Below are 16,532 nucleotides of genomic sequence, written 5' to 3'. Positions count from 1 at the left end.
GGCCTTATTTATTCTTATTGACATTCTTAGTTTAATCCTGATTCAAATTCAGCAAAAGAATTTCTGGGACCCAGAAGCCACCCCAAAGAGCTGCCTAGACTCTCTTATTACATACCAGAGATGGTACTTTAATCTTAGGAGCTCTTACTTGAGAAACCAAATCACTATCCAGATGTTAGCTGCAGGATGTCACTACTTAATGATACGACAGACATACTCTATAGTCTTAAGTAACAGTGTCATTAGCATTCCGGAAGAGATAAACAAGTACCTGACTTCAAGTGCTTTAATAGCTTCCAGCATTTGTAGAAACTCTGCTGCTTTCCACACATCATTGGCTTCTTCTTCCCCTTGTATCATTAGCTTTGCTGTGTATGTGAACTCAATTAAGTGTCGAAAAGCCATTTTACTAACACCTGTAAAAAGATGCACATTACTATTAGTTCACATTAATTCAAACTTCACAATGCACGGTAAAACAAAACAAAACAAAACAAAACAAAAAAACCACTTGGAATTTGATTTCTTCTCATCTTTGAAAATTTTCAGAATCCTTTCATAGTATCCTTGTCACATTTCAGTACTACTTATCAAGCTAAGATCTCATGTTCTTCTTTGCAGACTGATAAGCCCACTCCGGCCCCCATCCCCTTAAGGTTTTAATTTACTTAAAATTATGTATATGTGTCTGTATAAGCCAGAAGCTCTGGACCTCCTGGAGCTAAACTATCAGGTGGTTGTGAGCCACTTGATATAGGAGCTGGGATTTGAACTTGGGTCCTTTCGAAAGCAATATTCTCTTAACTGCTGAGCTACTTTTCCAACACCCATCCCTTAACTATGAATTTGACAATTTCAGATGGTCATATGAGGATAGTTTATCATTTATCTTTAACTGGCTTAATTTAACATTTTCAAGGTTTATACAATTGTTGCATATGGCAGAATTTTTAAAGGCCAGTATTCTGTTTTGCATAAGCACAAATGTCCCTTACCCATTAGCTTGCTAATGACATGTCGGTCATTTCCATATGCTGGCCGCTATGAATGGTGCTAAAAGAATGTGGGCATGCAATTAGGGAAAACCTTTAGTGTGTTACTGTTAGTGTGCCTGCAGAGGTGAGCTGTGGGGTCCAGGAACTGAGCTTAGGTTGTCAGGTTTGCACTGAATGCTGATGCAGCTTGCTGGCCCAGGAGTACAATTCTGTTACACAGATGCTCAGATGTGAAGTTACTAGATTCTATGTGCTATGGCTTAAAGATGAAATAATCCTCCCAAAGGCTCATGTGTTAACAGCCTGGACCCCAGCAGGTGATGTTACTTAGGCTGGATCCTGAGAATGCTTATTCAAAGCTGGATAGGCTATTAAAGAGATGGGGCTTAAGTTTTTCTATCCTGTGGACGTTGTGCAGCTTTTGTCTGTATACATACGACACCTACCTGTTCTTCACTACACTCTTCTCCAAGGTGTACTTCTATGAAAATATTATACACTCATTCATCAACAGAAGCATTTATATGCTAAATAGGCTTAAGTTGCAGAGTAAGGGCTCAATGTATGTTGAATCGAATTTTAAAGAAGGGCTGGTCAGAGAAAGGTCCTTCTTGCTTTACAGCACAGGCTTCTGCTTCAGCACCTGCTCTCTACGCCAAGGTCCTCTGTCCTACCACAACCTCTAGCTCTGAGCCAAAGCCAATCTTCCTGGGAAAACTGTTCAACACATATGGGGTTTCCACTTTTAAGTTTTTATCCTTGTTTTCCACGGCAGCCACACTTATTTCCAACTTCTCTTCCTGCACCTGCCTTCTGCTTTCTTGACAGCCCTGTTCACGAATGTATGCAATATTCTCTAGATTTGACTTCAGTAAAGTGGAACATGCTTTATATACTCAATGGTCACTTATTTGTATTTCTTTCTTGAGAAATTTCTACTTAAAGTCTTACTCTGTTTTTAAATAATAGTTTAAAACTTTTAACTGAGTTGTCTGGGTTCTTGTCACATAGATCCTTGGTGTGTAAATACCTCCTCCATCCCACTTCTTGTGTTCTCACTGCTCCCTTCCCTGTGACTATGTTCTTGTTGCCTGTGACAGCAAATGTCATACTCATGAGCGCTCTGAGTCCCACTGTACTGAGATGTAATTAGTCAACACGGTACACCACACTGAGCTTGCACAGACACAAGTCTCACTTGATCTTTTAATTAACATGCTAGCAGATTCAGTTTCCCAGTTTCTGCATGTTTATGTGTATACAGAATGAGAGTACACACGCAAGTGCGGAGGACAGGACAATGTTTACATTGTCCTCCTTCCACCTTGTTTTGAAGCAGACATTCTTTTGTCTGTCACTGTGCTGTGAATTGGATAGCAGGCTAGCTGGCCAATTCTCTGGCTTTCGGTCAACCTCTATTCCAACACACTTTGAAGCACAGAGATTACAGATGCTTGCTTGCTACTCTATCTGGGGTTCCAGGAATCAAATTCAGAAAGGCTTTCTTTGCAAGCTGTTTCTTTGCTGAGCCATCTCCCTAGACTTTTTAAAAAAAGGTCTCACTCTACAGGCAGCCTTAAACCTGTGACTACCCTCCTGTTTCAACCTCCAAGTAATGGGGTGACAGGTGCCAGCCACAATGCTTGGCTAGTTTCCTAATACTTTACTGACATGTTTTACATATTCATAAAGATAATGATGTTCAGTTTTCTTTTTAAATTATTTGTCTATTTTGCCAAGGTATCAGACTCATACTGGTCTCAACTGAATTTGGAAGTGTTCAATTCTTTTTAAACACTTTTTACTTATGTGTATACATACACAGGTGTCTGCAGAGATCTAAAGAAGCTATTAGATCCCCTAGAACTAGAGGTACAGACAGCTAAGAAAACTCTGACATAGGTGCTAGGAACGAGACAGACTCATTCTCTGAACGATCAATCTCTTCAGGCCTTTACTCAATTACTTTTAAAAAGATGGCATGAGTTCTTTAAATGCTTGACTGATTCACTAGTGAAGCCATCTGAGTCTAGACTTTTCTTTCTTAGGAGGGTTTCTGATAACTAATTCAATCCTCACAGGAGGTTCTTCACACTGTTTCATCATCATTTAGTAACAAAACTTCAGTATATTCCATAGGCTCAATTCTGCAACTGTTTTGGGAAGTTACTTTATAGAACTCTTTTCATTGTAACTTACTTGCAAAGATAACTTATGATCTGTACACCTCTGAGTGTCTAACAGGGCTTCCAAACACACAGGACATACAACAAGAATAAAGTTACTTTTGACACTAAGTGTTTAGTCCATGCATGGTGGCTCACACCCTTGATTCCAGCACCTACCAGGCAGGAGGGCCTCTCTGTGAGTTAAAGGCCAACCCAGTCTAACAGAGTGAATTCCAGGCCAGCGAGGACTACATGACATAATGAAGCCTGTCTCAAAATAAAAAACCCTGTTTTTACAAATCTTATCTTTCAAGTTTTGTGCTTAAAATCTAAATAACAAAATGATACTATTTGTCCGCCACTAATACTAGATAGTTAAAAGGATACTTAAAAGTACAAAGAAAAAACTTAATAGAATTTAATAATTTCCAGAACAAATGCCCAAGTCTAAACTGCAAACAATATAAACTGTTAATCACTAAACTTTTATGTTTGTCTCATTTACTTTATATATCTAAATGTGGCCTATAATCTATATACATGATACTATGTAAGCAAACTAAAAGTAACCAGATCAAAGGCTCCCTAATTTAATTTTCATCTCCTCACTGCCTTGGTTTTGCTTTGCTGAGGGGTGAAATGCAGGTGGCTTCTCTCTCACATGCCAGGATACCCACTCAAACTCAATCTTGCTTCTCAGACTCGTTTTATCCTGGAGCTCAAACTGACCTCCAATTCACAGAAATATTCTCGCTGCAATTTCCTTATGGGATTACAATCAAAATCACCAGATAGACACCTAAGACTAACAGTAACAGAATGTCAAAAGTTGGTCTGTTCTGCCCCCATCCCTGAGCCAACACTGAATGGCAGATGTCCTTGAAACACTATAAAGCTGCTTGGCTACTATATACCAGAGGTAAATACAGAAGTCTTTCAGGATTTTTGACTAAAAGTTCCAAAGTACAAAAGTCCTTTCTAAACATATTTAAATAGTTCTCTAATAAAATTAGGTACTTATTTTTAATCAAACCCATAGATAACACTTATCATATATCAGGCATGGTATCAAATTACAGATCTTTATGTCTATAGTATATTGATTAAATGATTAAAAGCTAGGTGCAAACCTATGTAGCACGACTCCCAGGTCTATGAAAAAGACAGACTTTTCCTGCTCCTCTGAACATCCCTGGTCTTATTCACTGCTGGTCTACATTATTAAGTACATTCAATTATTCTTCCGCTACTAAATGAAAGCCTTGGCCATCTATCTGTAGAAAATTCTACATGGTACATGCTATCAGAGGGCTGGAGGGATGGGTCCACTGTTTCCAGATCATCTGGCCTGCCTCAATTTCTAGCACCCGTTGGCAGCTCACAACTATTTCTAATTTGTTTCAGAGGACGTGACACCCTCTTCTGGCTCCTGTGGGCATTCCACACATGTAGCTAACATACATACAGTAAAATATTCATATGCATATGAAATAAAAATATGTCTTTTTAGGGAAAAAAACAAGCTATAAGAGCCACACTCTAACTTAGAACTTGGACCACTGCCCTCTTGAAAACTGGGCTTACAGACATTTTTCTCACATAACACACACTACTAACATCCAGAAAAAACAAAGGTTGATTAAAATCAGAAAATGTTGAAGTGAAATACAAGTAAAATTGGAAGGTTTAATGTTTCTTTGTTTTTCTGTTACCCTTGCAAGTCCTTTCTCTAGCCCTTCCCAATTTGGATTAATCAGAATCACCTATCCTATGGGCTTCAAGCATGGTTCCCTGATCTTTACACTCAACCCTAGGAATGTTGTTTGTTTAGCTTAATATAAGCACTTAAGGGTTTTTTTGTTGTGTGTTTTTGGTAACCAGTCCTAGAACAAAGCACCTACCTTACTAATTAGCTGATATATATCAACCTGGCAACTCCTGCCCAGGTAAGGGAGGACAGACAATATGGTTGTGAGAAATATAATCGAGTATTTTAGGATTAAAACATTCTCACTAATCCTTTATTCCTCTTGGTGGAAATATTCAGAAGTGGGGAAAGCAATTTTTCCTAAGAGATTATCTAAGGAAAATGTTAAAGCGCACTTAACCTCAGTCTTCTCATGAAGGCACAATTTTGACATTCCTCCAGTCTGGATTTTAAGAGAAATTCATACTCGAAACAACTTTTGGCTGGGTGTGGTGGCAAGTGCCTAGCAATTAGGAGGCCAGCCTGATCTATACAGTGAGTTCAGGACAGCAGAGGCTATGTGGAGATCCTGTCTTTAAACTAACTAAACCCTACAATTTTTAATGTTTAACAGGTCCTTTGCTGGCTTGTTTTTGACAGTTAGGGATGAAGTTTTCTGGATATAACAGAATTGCCAAAAGAGAAATTTTAGAACTGTAGTTTCAAAAGCAGAAAAATAATGAATTTAGAAAATTAGTCAGTCTTTCTGAATTAGGGACTAGGTGTCCCTGAAGATAATATATGGATAAAATCTAAGTCACAAAGCTGAACATGTATATAACTGGCTTCAGGAGCAACAATTTTTATTCAAAGCCAAGGGAGGATGAAGCTGTATTTCTAGTCACAGATATTTTTATCAAGAAGCCACAAGTCACTGTTCACATCGTACAGACAGGGTTCTAGTTCCAACTGGAACGGAGAAAACACAAGCACACCCCACCCCATCTTGTCACTGATTCAAACTGAGGCTCCTGGGGAGAAAACACAAGGACTCTGAAAAGAGTTAACTAGAAAGGGAAATCAAACTCAAATAGCACAAAGTCTTAAGGCTTTCATTTTTCCTTCCAAACATCTTGGATTAGACATAAGGAAAGCCCAAATCTCACAGCTGAGCAATGGGTATAAACAAAAACATCTACCAGAAAAATTTCTAAAGAACCAAGAAAGGTAATAAGAGGTATGTGTGTGGGGGTACTTGGTACTATTTTCTCCTCTCGGCAACACTCATAATAAGCTGTAATTCTAAGTCCCATACTCTGACAGCAGTACAACGTTTGATGGTTGATATCTTGTTGTAGCCCGGGATGGCCTCAAATTTCCCTTATTCCCAAATTTCCTTTATTCTATAAAGATTTTGAAACTAAATTCAAATTGGATGCATAGCCAAGAGGGTGTCTGAACCCAGACAGGTTGACTGCATGCTAAAGCAAACACAAACAAAAGCAGTCTCTAAAGGATAAGAGCACCTACTCATACACCAAATGTCCATGAAGAGGAGGAAGAAGCAGCTATCATTCAAGGTCTCTAATAAACAGTAAAACCAAGACCCAAATTCAAGTGTTCTAATACATGCCCAGAATTTTACAGCAGGTGACCTAGGGAGAAAACAGCAATTTCAGAGTTAAGGATTAAATGATAAATGATAACCTTTTTATTTTCTAACCTAAACCTGGCTCAATAACAAGAAAAGGTATTTTCCATTTGCAACTCAGATATTTAATGTGTATGTGTATTGCTCTATAATGGATGTAGGTCAGAGGTACTGAAAGACAGAAGGAAAAATCCTTTCTCCGGTGCTGCTTTCTCAATTAGCAACAAGTACTTGAGCCTGGGCCAGGGTTTAGAGTGTTAGGTGTGGGGAGGCAGCTCAGTGAACAGGTGTGAACAGTGCTGAACAGGTGTGAGGACTGGCGTTCAGACCCCCAGAACCTATGCAAATGCTGGGTAGATGCAGCATTCTGCCTGTGGTTAGAGCACTGGGAAGATAATGGCAGGGCTAGCTCAACTAGCCAGCTCTGGGAGCCACTGTGAGACCCTGACTCAAGGAATAAGGAGGACAGCCATCAAGAAAGACAATGCTCAGGAGTACCCCCTTCCCCCAACACACACACCCCTTTCTTGATATCCTTCATCTAGTAGAGTCGACTCCTCCCTGAAATAGACTAAACCTTATTCTCATCACAATACACCACCCATACTAATGGTCTCTGTAATAGTTTTGCACTCCTTCTTTTAGACTGTTGCTACATTTTCAAGTACTTCAAGGAATGCTGTGTTCATAAATCCTTCAGCTCTTGATCTAGCACACTACATAACACAATAGGTAATCAATATGATAAATAGCTCCCACTTAGTAAGCTTTGGCACTACACCACATATGCCAGGTGACAGGTTTTCTATGCGCATTATTTCAACTAATCACTGTAAGCCAATTAACCTGCTTTTAAATGAGAAGAAAAATACACAACTGAGATGAAGTAACTTTTTAGCTACTTAACCAGCCTCAAGCTGATTGACTTGGCAGGCAACAAAAACAGTGTTACCTAGGCAGCTAGAGTCTCACTAGCAATCCCTCAGTCTGTCCAGTAGGCCTGTGCTGTCTCTCATACATAAAGAGTAATTCATCTGCTGATACAGTAACTGAAATGTACCAAAATGAGAGTTATAACTTTCCTATACTCCCCTAGGTATCATTTTTCCCCTAAGAGAAGTTTCTTAGCAACTCACCCACAATAAAGACTATGTACTAAGTAAAAAAATCCACAAAACCTAGAAACTCTGAAAGAAGATTCTGATTCACAATAGGCACATGTATTAATTTCTAACTGCTTTTAGAATTTGATGGGGCATGGGGGTTAGCACTGTAGTAGCAAAAGATAAAAGCATGACAATTAACAGAACAAACTAAATTACATACTGTAGGAGCCTGATCCCTATACGCAAAATACCGCCACTTACTTTTCAAAAGATTAACATGAGCCCCAGATAAGGCACAAACCTGGCACTTGGCCCAATATTTAGGGGAAAAAATGTCAATCATTTGCTTTCAAAGTAATACTTAAAAACTGATGGCCCCTTCTCTCTGAAGCATTATACAACCACCAATTTCTTTTTAAGTTTATCTTCCCTAGCCACCCCCCCCCAATACTATGACAGTCCATTTCATTTGTACCCACTAATACATCACTACTTCTGATAGTATGGAGGATCTCTTATGTAAAATAAAATATCTCGGGGTTGGGGATTTAGCTCAGTGGTAGCTAGGTCCCCAGCTCTAAAAAAAAAAAAAAAAAAAAAAACTCTACCATTTATAATATCCCTAAAACATAAGGCCACTAAAACAAAGATAGTAGTTTCTATTCATGCATGCTTTGAAAAAGACAGTGAACCTGGTTTCAGCAATGGGCCAGATTTGTTAGAAACCAGTATCTATCACTCCAAATACTCTCCAGAAGGAATTCTCAAGTAATAAACAATGCATCGTGCTCACTTTGGCAGCACATATACTAAAATTGGAATGATGCAGACAAGACTAGGTAGCCCTCTTAGAAAGGTTGACATGCAAATTCTTGAAGCGTTCCATAGGTTTTCAACAAAATCTGAAAGTCCGAGTGTGTGGTTTCATGTGTGTGAGGACCTGCTGAGGTTAAAGACTGCAAAAACAACAACTGCAAAACCAAAACCAAAAAAAAAAAAAAAAAAAAAAAAAACAATGCATCTAGTTGTCGACCAGTAACTATTGGTATTTATTTCCCAGGAAGCCTTGCTAAATCAACCAATTAGTTTTGCTAAATACTCTATGGAAAATACCACTTACCTTCAATTTCAACCAAAGGTTCTTGAGTGAACTCCTGAAAGAATTTGTAGAAGAACTTACTGCAGGCAGCCAGAACAGCTTTGTGGGCCTTAAAATGGTGTCCTAAACAGGGGATGGGGCGGGATAGAGAGGGGGAAAAAATTATACACTGGCATCAAATCTAAGTTAAATTATGGAATGTATGCAGAAAACCTTTCTTCATAAATATATATTCATATATTATTACAAAAAAGTCAAACCATTTGTTTCAATTTTCTTTGGATTATTTTAATTTTAAACATGAATCTAAATCTTCAAAGACTTCTTCGGTTTTCTATAAAAGCTAGTTTATACTAAGTAACAGATTTCTTCTAGCATTTTCTGTTCCATTCAATTGAGTAACAAGGTGTATTTAACCCCTCTGAAACTGCTAAACATGGGCTGGAGAGCTGGTTCTGTGGTTAAGAGCAACAGATGCTCTCCCAGGGAAGCCAGGTTCAGTTCCTGGCACCCACAAAGGCAGCTCACAAGTGTTTGCAATTCCAGTTCCAAGGGATTTGACTCGCTCTTCTGACCTCGAGCGTCAGCCATGTGGTGCACATACACACATGTGCAGGCAAAACACTCATACGCAGAAAATAAAAGTGCTAAACATGACATTGCAAAAGTTTACATATCATTTAGAAAGAGGTGGAATAAAATCCAAAGCCAATGTGCCTAATATACTTTTAGGCACAGCACCTACAAACTCCCATTATGAGGAACATCTTGTCTTGAAAGCCAATTTTCACTAATTAAAGAATCTTAATCTGTATTTGCCTATACAAGGAAGACTAGCAATAGATCCCAACCTATTTTTTAGGTCACTCATAGGGGTTACGAGGGTAGCCATGGTCTCTATTCCACTTTCCTTTCCACACCATTTTGGTAAACTAGAATGAAAACTTCCCAAACGATTCTTGTGTTGGACTCCTCAAAACAGCTTGCTAAGAACAGACTTATTAACAAAACATTGAGACTGCTTCCTTGTCTGACCAAACATTTTGGAGGTATTTTCTCTCTCCTCCAGGCACTTCTCTTAACGCTCAAGCGTACAATTATAAAACTTGAGCAGGCTGCAAGAAGTTAAAACGTGATGCATATCCGACAAGATTAAAATCGAGACTAGCCAACCAGCTTTCTGCAGCATGGTCTACGTGAGCAACACTGACAGGCGCCCTCCCGGTTAAGATGCAAACCCCTCCACAGACTTTGGAAGTGAGCCCGGATAGGGTGGGTACAAAAAGGCGGGCAGTGAGAGAGAACTGAGGCTCCAATTTTCTCCTCTGCCCACCTACCCTACCCACCGTCAACAATCAGGGTGATGTCTGTAAACCGGTCCTGCTCCCGTTGTTCATTCAATCGGTCCAAGATCATTTTATGATGTTCAGGAAACTCCTGAAGGCATTCCATCGTTTCTTCAGCCTCCATGGCCGTCGGGGTGCTCTACAAAAGAGGAGCATGATAATGTACACCCATGAGCTCGGGTTGACACAAAACCCCTACAAGCAGAAACAAAACAAAACCCAGGAACCGGGGAAGAAGGGGGAGGGGGAGGCCGAGAGCAAGGCTGGGGAAGAAGAAAGGCGAGCCGAGCGGCCGCCGCGCGTCGCGGGCCGGAGCCGCGGCCGCGGGACTGCGAGCCTGACCTAATTGGAGTCTGGAGACGCGAGCTGGAGCGGGGTGGGCACAGTGCCGGAGGCTCAGGGCGCCCGGGAGCGCAAGTCCGGCCGGGGAGGACCCCGAACAGCCTCGGCGGCCTCCCAACGGCCCGCCAAGACTTCCGCCCGGCTCAGGCTGCCGCAGCCCCAGCCCCGATCCGGCCCGCGGCCCACAACGACTCCCCGGGTCGCCTCTCCCTCCGGCGCCCTCCCTCCTCTCCCCCCCGCCCCGACCCGGCCGGCACTCACTCAGGGAAGGAGGAGCGGCCCGGGCCTGCGCGTCACTTACGTCGACGTGCTGCGTCATCGCGGCGGACGCGGACGCACCCGGAGCGCCAATCCCCCGCAACGCCTGGCCACGCCCCTGCGGCCCTGTGGGGAGGAGGGAGCTGGGGGGGGGATTGGCCTTGTTGGGAGGAGGAGGGAGCCCCCGGGGGGATTCGGTGCTCCCGCGTGGCGGGCGCCCGCGTGCGAAGGTTCCGTGGGCTGCTGCGGCTTCTCTCGATAGAGCAGGGCAGTCTCAGCACTGGAAAAACTGAGGCCCTCGGGCGCCGCGCTCCTGCAGCCGGTCTGCCCCACCCGGTGCTTTAGCTGCACTTCCGACCGCGAACTCCTAGAAAACTGGCTCAGCGGCCCGGGAAGCTTATATTCCGCGGCCCCGCCCAGCCCCGCCCCCTTTTCGGAGCCGAGGTGGGCCCTTCTCCTCACCTAGCTGGCTTCGGCTCCGCGTGCCTCTCTTTCCACAATCTCCCCTCCCATGGCGCAGCTGCTCCGGTACCCAGGCAGCTCCTCGCCATCCATTTTCACCTCCGCGGCCGGGACGCTCGCTTCGCAAGGGTCCGGCCGACGCACTTGCGCCCTGGGCTCGGCGGCCGCGGGGGCGAGCACGCTCGGGCGCTGGGGATCCCGCTCCCCAAGGTCCGCCCTACGGTGGCAGCACGTGTCTACGGATTCAGAGACCCGGTTTGCCTGGAGAGATCCAGTTGTGATTCCTCCTTCGCAGCTCTCCACGCACCAGTCCCTAAAGCGGCTGCCAGTCAGTTGCACGTGGCCGGCTCACTCACCCATTCAAGAAAGGCTCGGCTGAGGGTAATGCTCTGATAGTTAATGTGTAGTGATCATTAATCCCTCACGGAGTTGGAGAGTTAAGACTAATGGAAAGTCAAATAGCTGTGTGCGAGAGTGGATGTGATCACTTCAACAGCTACGTTTTGAGGCAATGCCATAGTAGTCACTAGTTAAGAAATGGGGGAAAAAAACCCGCCGAGTTGGGCGAGCACACGTACTTTCTACATTCTGACAGGTTCAGGTTGAACAGCAGGACTCGGTATTACTAACGAGGTAATCTGGAGCGTCCAGGAAAGCCGCCAACAAAGCGGTGTGTGTTCCAGCCAAACATACATAGCACATGCAGCTTCGAAGGTCAGAGTGTTCCTTTTGCTGGGACAGGCACGCGACAGCCTTTTAAGGGTCCAAGATATCTGATCTTACCATTTTAGGAGTGGAATCCTTGAAAGCCCAGCAGGAAGAAAATGGAGATGAGAGGAATCATGAGGGGACAACTAAGTAGACATGATGTCAAAGAAGTATTTAGCTATATGAACCTCTTTAGGTGAAAGCACTAAAGCATTGGTGGGTAATTTATGAAGACTCTTCAAGAGTGATCGATTAGCGCCTTGTAGATTGAACTGGTCTACTGTATGCCTTTAATATTAGGATCATTATTATTACACGCACTTTAAACATTTTTTAGATTTAATGTATATGATTGTTTTGTCTGCATGTACATATGTGTACCATGTGTGTGCCTCTTGCCAGAACTGGAGTTAGAGATGTGAATTATCACATGGATTCTGGGAATGGAAATGTAAGAGCGGCAAGTTCTCTTAATCGCTGAGCCATCTTTCCAGCCCGTGTTCACGCTATTCTGAGGACAAGAAATTACGTATAAAAACAAACTTTGTCGGAAATTCTAGTGTGTAGGTCTGCTTCCCTGTATGTTTAAGGTGGTTAAATGGGAAACACTTCTGTCCTTTTTAGAGTTTGAGCTTCCCCAACACAACACTTTCTAATATCTTTGACTCTGCTCCTAACATTTATTTATTTATTCGTGTATTTATTTAGAGAAAGGGTCTCTATGTAGCCCTGACTGGCCTGGAATTTGATATGTAGACCAGGATTGCCTCAGCCTCCCTGGAATCAAAGGCGTGCACCATTGCCCTGGACATAGCATTCATTTTTGGATACTTGCCTAGTCGAAAGTTTGAAGCCCCTGTGCTTAAAGCATCCAAGTGGAAGCAACAATGTTTATCCCTTGAAAAGTATCTGTTTATATACTTGAAAATAAAAACGTTGAAAGGGCTGAGAAGTGCAGCAAGAGACAGGTGAGAACCCAGATAAGAAGGCCTTGAGAGAAGAGTATTTCTAAGGCTGGCTACTGGAGATGGCTCTATCTCCAGAAACCCACATAAATGCCAAGTGGGTGCAGTGTTTCTCCTATAATTCCAGACTTGCAAAGCAGAAATGGGATTCCCAGAGTGAGCTGGTTAGCAAGACTAGCCTTATTAGCAAGCCTTGGGCTTGATTAAGAGATCCGGTCTCAATGAATAAGGTGGAAGAGGGGTGGAATATGATTCCTGACATGAGCCGGGGTGCCCACACATGTGCAAAGAAAGATACAGTGGGGTCAGGGCACACAAGAGCTGTCCAAATGTGCCAAATGGCCAAGCTGGACAACTGGGAATTTTGGGGGGATGGGCTTTATGTCTTGGGCATCCTTGTGACGGACCTTAGTAATAGCAGATTTAGTGGAGTTATTGGTGGAGAGAGACACTAAGATATCCGCATTCAAGTAGGTTAAATAATTAGTCTTTTACTAGCTGCAATGGCAGATGTACTCCTATTAAATAATAGGGAGTAGGCTCCAGGTGTGGTGACGCAGGCGTTTAATTCCAGCACTTGGGAGGCAGAGGCGGGCGGATCTCTTGAGTTTAAGGCCAGCCTGGTCTACGCAGTTCTAGGATAGCTAGGACTCTATAGAGAAACTGTCTCAAAAGGAATTAACTAATTAAAAATCTCAAAAATATTTTATAGTTTCTGCAAATCAGAAAACTAGCTGGATTTTCCATCATCTCTCACTGGCTTTAGTCAAGGTATCAGCTAGAGCTGCTGTTACCTGTTAACGTTCATGATCACTATGTTTCTTTCCTATAGAAACAACAGAAAAGGGAAGGAAGGGGAGGTTTATTTTGGCTTACAGGTTCCAGGGGTGGGGCACCTAGGACTGGATCCTTTCCGAAAGCAGGAACATGAGGATTCTGGTGAAGTTATAGCAGCAGAGAAGGAGCAGACTGCTAAAGCCTGAAGCTGATGAGGCTATAATCCTTTGGCCTACCTACAAAAGCATGCCTCTCAACCCCATAGTTTCCTTTTTCCCCCACACAGGACCACCCAAGGACCAAGTGTTCAGATACACAAGCCTTGGAGGGCTCTTGACATCCAAACCATGCCAGCACCTCAGGGTTCACCTGGGACAGGTCCAAGGTCAAACAAGAGATTCTTTATAGAATTCTGTTTCCCCCATCCTTAGACTAAGTACAGGTTTTTACACAGCTTCTCTTCAGCCCAGGCTCTCTGAAAGACATGACAGCTACATCCCAGCAGATAAAGGAAATGAGAAAGTAAGAAGGAACAAGACAGATCTTTTTGTAAAAATCAAAAATCTTTTTGTAAAAGCTGCTTTAGTGAGCTGTCTGTTACGATAAAGAAATACCCAAGAGAATGGACTCAAGAAATGCTCGGGCATATTTAAAGCTGTAGAGACCTAAGTTCTCTGTTAGCCACATTGCTTCGGGTCCTGAAGTGTGGTACGGTAATGCTTTATGGTGGGCTTAACTGATTCTCAGCTTGTGGATGTTGGTCTTTAAGACTGGAAATTTTGAGTTAATGGAATATCTGATAATTTCTTGAGAGCTAAGGAAGAAGACAGGACAGGGACTGTAAGGGGCTTGAAGTCCGGGGTGAATGTAGTGTTTGACATGAACTGTTATGCCAAGGGTCATGGCCTCGGGCTCTTGGGAAATTGGCAAAGCCTTACCCCGTATGGGTCAGGCTTGGAATTCGCAAATCTTTCCTGTGGTCTAAGTGGGAATGTTGACAGTATAGGAGTATTTCTGAGTGACTGATGAGTGTGAACAAACCAACAGCTGCCTCTTCCTCCTCCCTGATGTTTACAGCCTGAGACTGCTGCCTGCTGCTGTCGGGGAGTGAGGGGAGAGACACAACACTATGTATCTCCTTGCCCCAGGTAGGGAGCCCATGACAGACCAAAAGTACAGATACCAGCAAAGTCCAACGTGGTGAACCAGTGCGTTTTATTGAGGTTATGTACAGAGTATGGGTGAGAGGGTTACAGGAACCAAGACAAAATGGCTTCATGCATCACCAAGGCCCACTCCAGCATGGGTCACAGCTCACAAAAGCTGGGAAGCCTGGAGCGTAGTGCACAGCCTATAGGTATCTCAACGCACGCCCTTTCCAGGTGTCTCGGTTAATCACCACCCTTTTCAGTCAGCTCAACTAGTTCTGCTCCCAGGCAGCTGGTCTCTTGGCTGCATATTGGCTTGTTTCCTCTGAGAGGGACTCTCAGCTTTTATTATTTACTCTGGCAGACAGGGGCCTGTGAAAAGGAATGTGGTCTTTTTCAGAGATGCTATCTTGAGTTATTTACCTTCCTGCTTAAGGAACATCCCTGCAGGATGAGATGTTTCAATCTTGGAGTATAGAGGAATTTTAACCCAGCAACATGTCTGCTCTGGCAGCCAGGGTGCTGGGTTAAAATTCCTCGACCTTGGAGGGCTCTGTGATGAGACACTTTACAGGGACCTGCCACCAGAAGACTAGATAACCTTCCCCATGGGCATATTAAACAGGCTTAGGTCTGGATTGCTTGGTAGTTGGTAGAACTCAGAGTATGCCCAGCCCATCTGACCCCAGCTTTTCAGTGTGGACATATATCTGTTCTCTGTTCAATCTCTTATGGCCCCAGGGATGAACTTGACCTTCTGATCCTCCTGCGTCCACCTCCCAGACGGCTTTAAAGGCATGCACTGTCATAACCAGTTTTATGAGGCACTGGCCATTGAACTCCGGGCCTCGTGCACTGTAAGCAAGTGCTCTGCCAACTGAGCTGCATCCACATCCGTGATTTAAAACGTCTAAATGACTTGGTACTTTTGTTGTCTTCCATACAACAGCAAGTCCTGGGGACATCCCGATGCCCGAACTCTCCTCCTCTCCGTGTCTTTCACTTCTGAATCTCAATATTGTAAATACTATGGTATTGTTTCATGTGTATTCACTCAGATTTCATATTCAAAGTTGGCTCATAATTTCCCTTTTTTGCTATCCCTCATTCAGTCTCAATCTGTATTTAAAATTTGCATTGTTTTCTTTCTATCTGCAAATTCTTTTTAGTACTTCCTTTAAGATGGGTTTAAGATGGTGGCACACGTCTTTGATTTCAGAACTTGGAAGCAGATGGAGACAGATTTCTGTGAGTTTGGGGCTAGCCTCGTCTACATAGTGGGTTCCAGGCCAGCTAGGGATTCACAGCGACACACTGGCTTTAAAAAGAAGAAAGATTTAACAATGACAAAGTTTACTTCTTTTTACTGGGAACTTTTTATTAAAAAATACCTATGACAGTAACCTCAAATGCATCTTCTAAACAGTGCCTTTAGATGAGGCCTTCACCTGGTTTGCTAAAAATCCCAAATACGGGCTGGAGAGATGGCTCAGCGGTTAAGAGCACTGACTGCTCTTCCAGAGGTCCTGAGTTCAAATCCCAGTAACCACATGGTGGCTCACAACCACCTGTAATAAGATTGGATGCCCTCTTCTGGTGTGTCTGAAGACAGCTACAGTGTACTTATATATAATAAATAAATAAATCTTAAAAAAAAAATCCCAAATACAAGACACTGTGCAGTGCTTTTTCTTTTTAAAAATTTACCGCTCTTTTATGTGCATGTATCTGCATATGCAGTGTGTGTGTGTGTGTGTGTGTGTGTGTGTGTGTGTGTGTGTGTATGTGTGTGTGTCCACAAAAGCCAGAAGAGGTCAGCT

General features: G+C 43.0%; 1 protein-coding gene and 1 non-coding gene across 6 annotated transcripts in view; one reads left to right on the top strand and one right to left on the bottom strand.

The window, feature by feature from the left end:
- Positions 1 to 11,228, bottom strand: part of Znf131 (zinc finger protein 131) — a 28,412-nt gene extending 17,184 nt beyond the window's left edge. Inside the window, exons 1-4 of one of the 5 annotated variants that reach the window (XM_032898836.1) lie at positions 11,115 to 11,228; positions 10,053 to 10,191; positions 8,728 to 8,829; positions 272 to 416 (exon numbers count right to left, since the gene is read on the bottom strand). In XM_032898836.1, coding sequence (XP_032754727.1) covers positions 272 to 416; positions 8,728 to 8,829; positions 10,053 to 10,176 — 371 coding nt within the window. In that variant the 5' untranslated portion in view covers positions 10,177 to 10,191; positions 11,115 to 11,228. Of the gene's footprint in view, positions 1 to 271; positions 417 to 8,727; positions 8,830 to 10,052; positions 10,192 to 10,394; positions 10,623 to 10,655; positions 10,989 to 11,114 lie in introns of those variants that run through there. The other 4 variants (XM_032898835.1, XM_032898839.1, XM_032898837.1 and 1 more) reach the window with 4 other exon arrangements.
- On the top strand, positions 8,393 to 8,499 carry LOC116897445. Its single transcript, XR_004387480.1, has one exon. It is a non-coding gene; the product is annotated as a U6 spliceosomal RNA (small nuclear RNA).
- Positions 11,229 to 16,532: the final 5,304 nt, after the last annotated feature.

Source organism: Rattus rattus, chromosome 3, assembly GCF_011064425.1.
Source record: "Rattus rattus isolate New Zealand chromosome 3, Rrattus_CSIRO_v1, whole genome shotgun sequence".
NCBI lineage: Eukaryota > Metazoa > Chordata > Mammalia > Rodentia > Muridae > Rattus > Rattus rattus.
The sequence above is the reverse complement of the archived record's forward strand: the minus strand, read 5'-3'. Positions and strand labels throughout refer to the sequence as shown.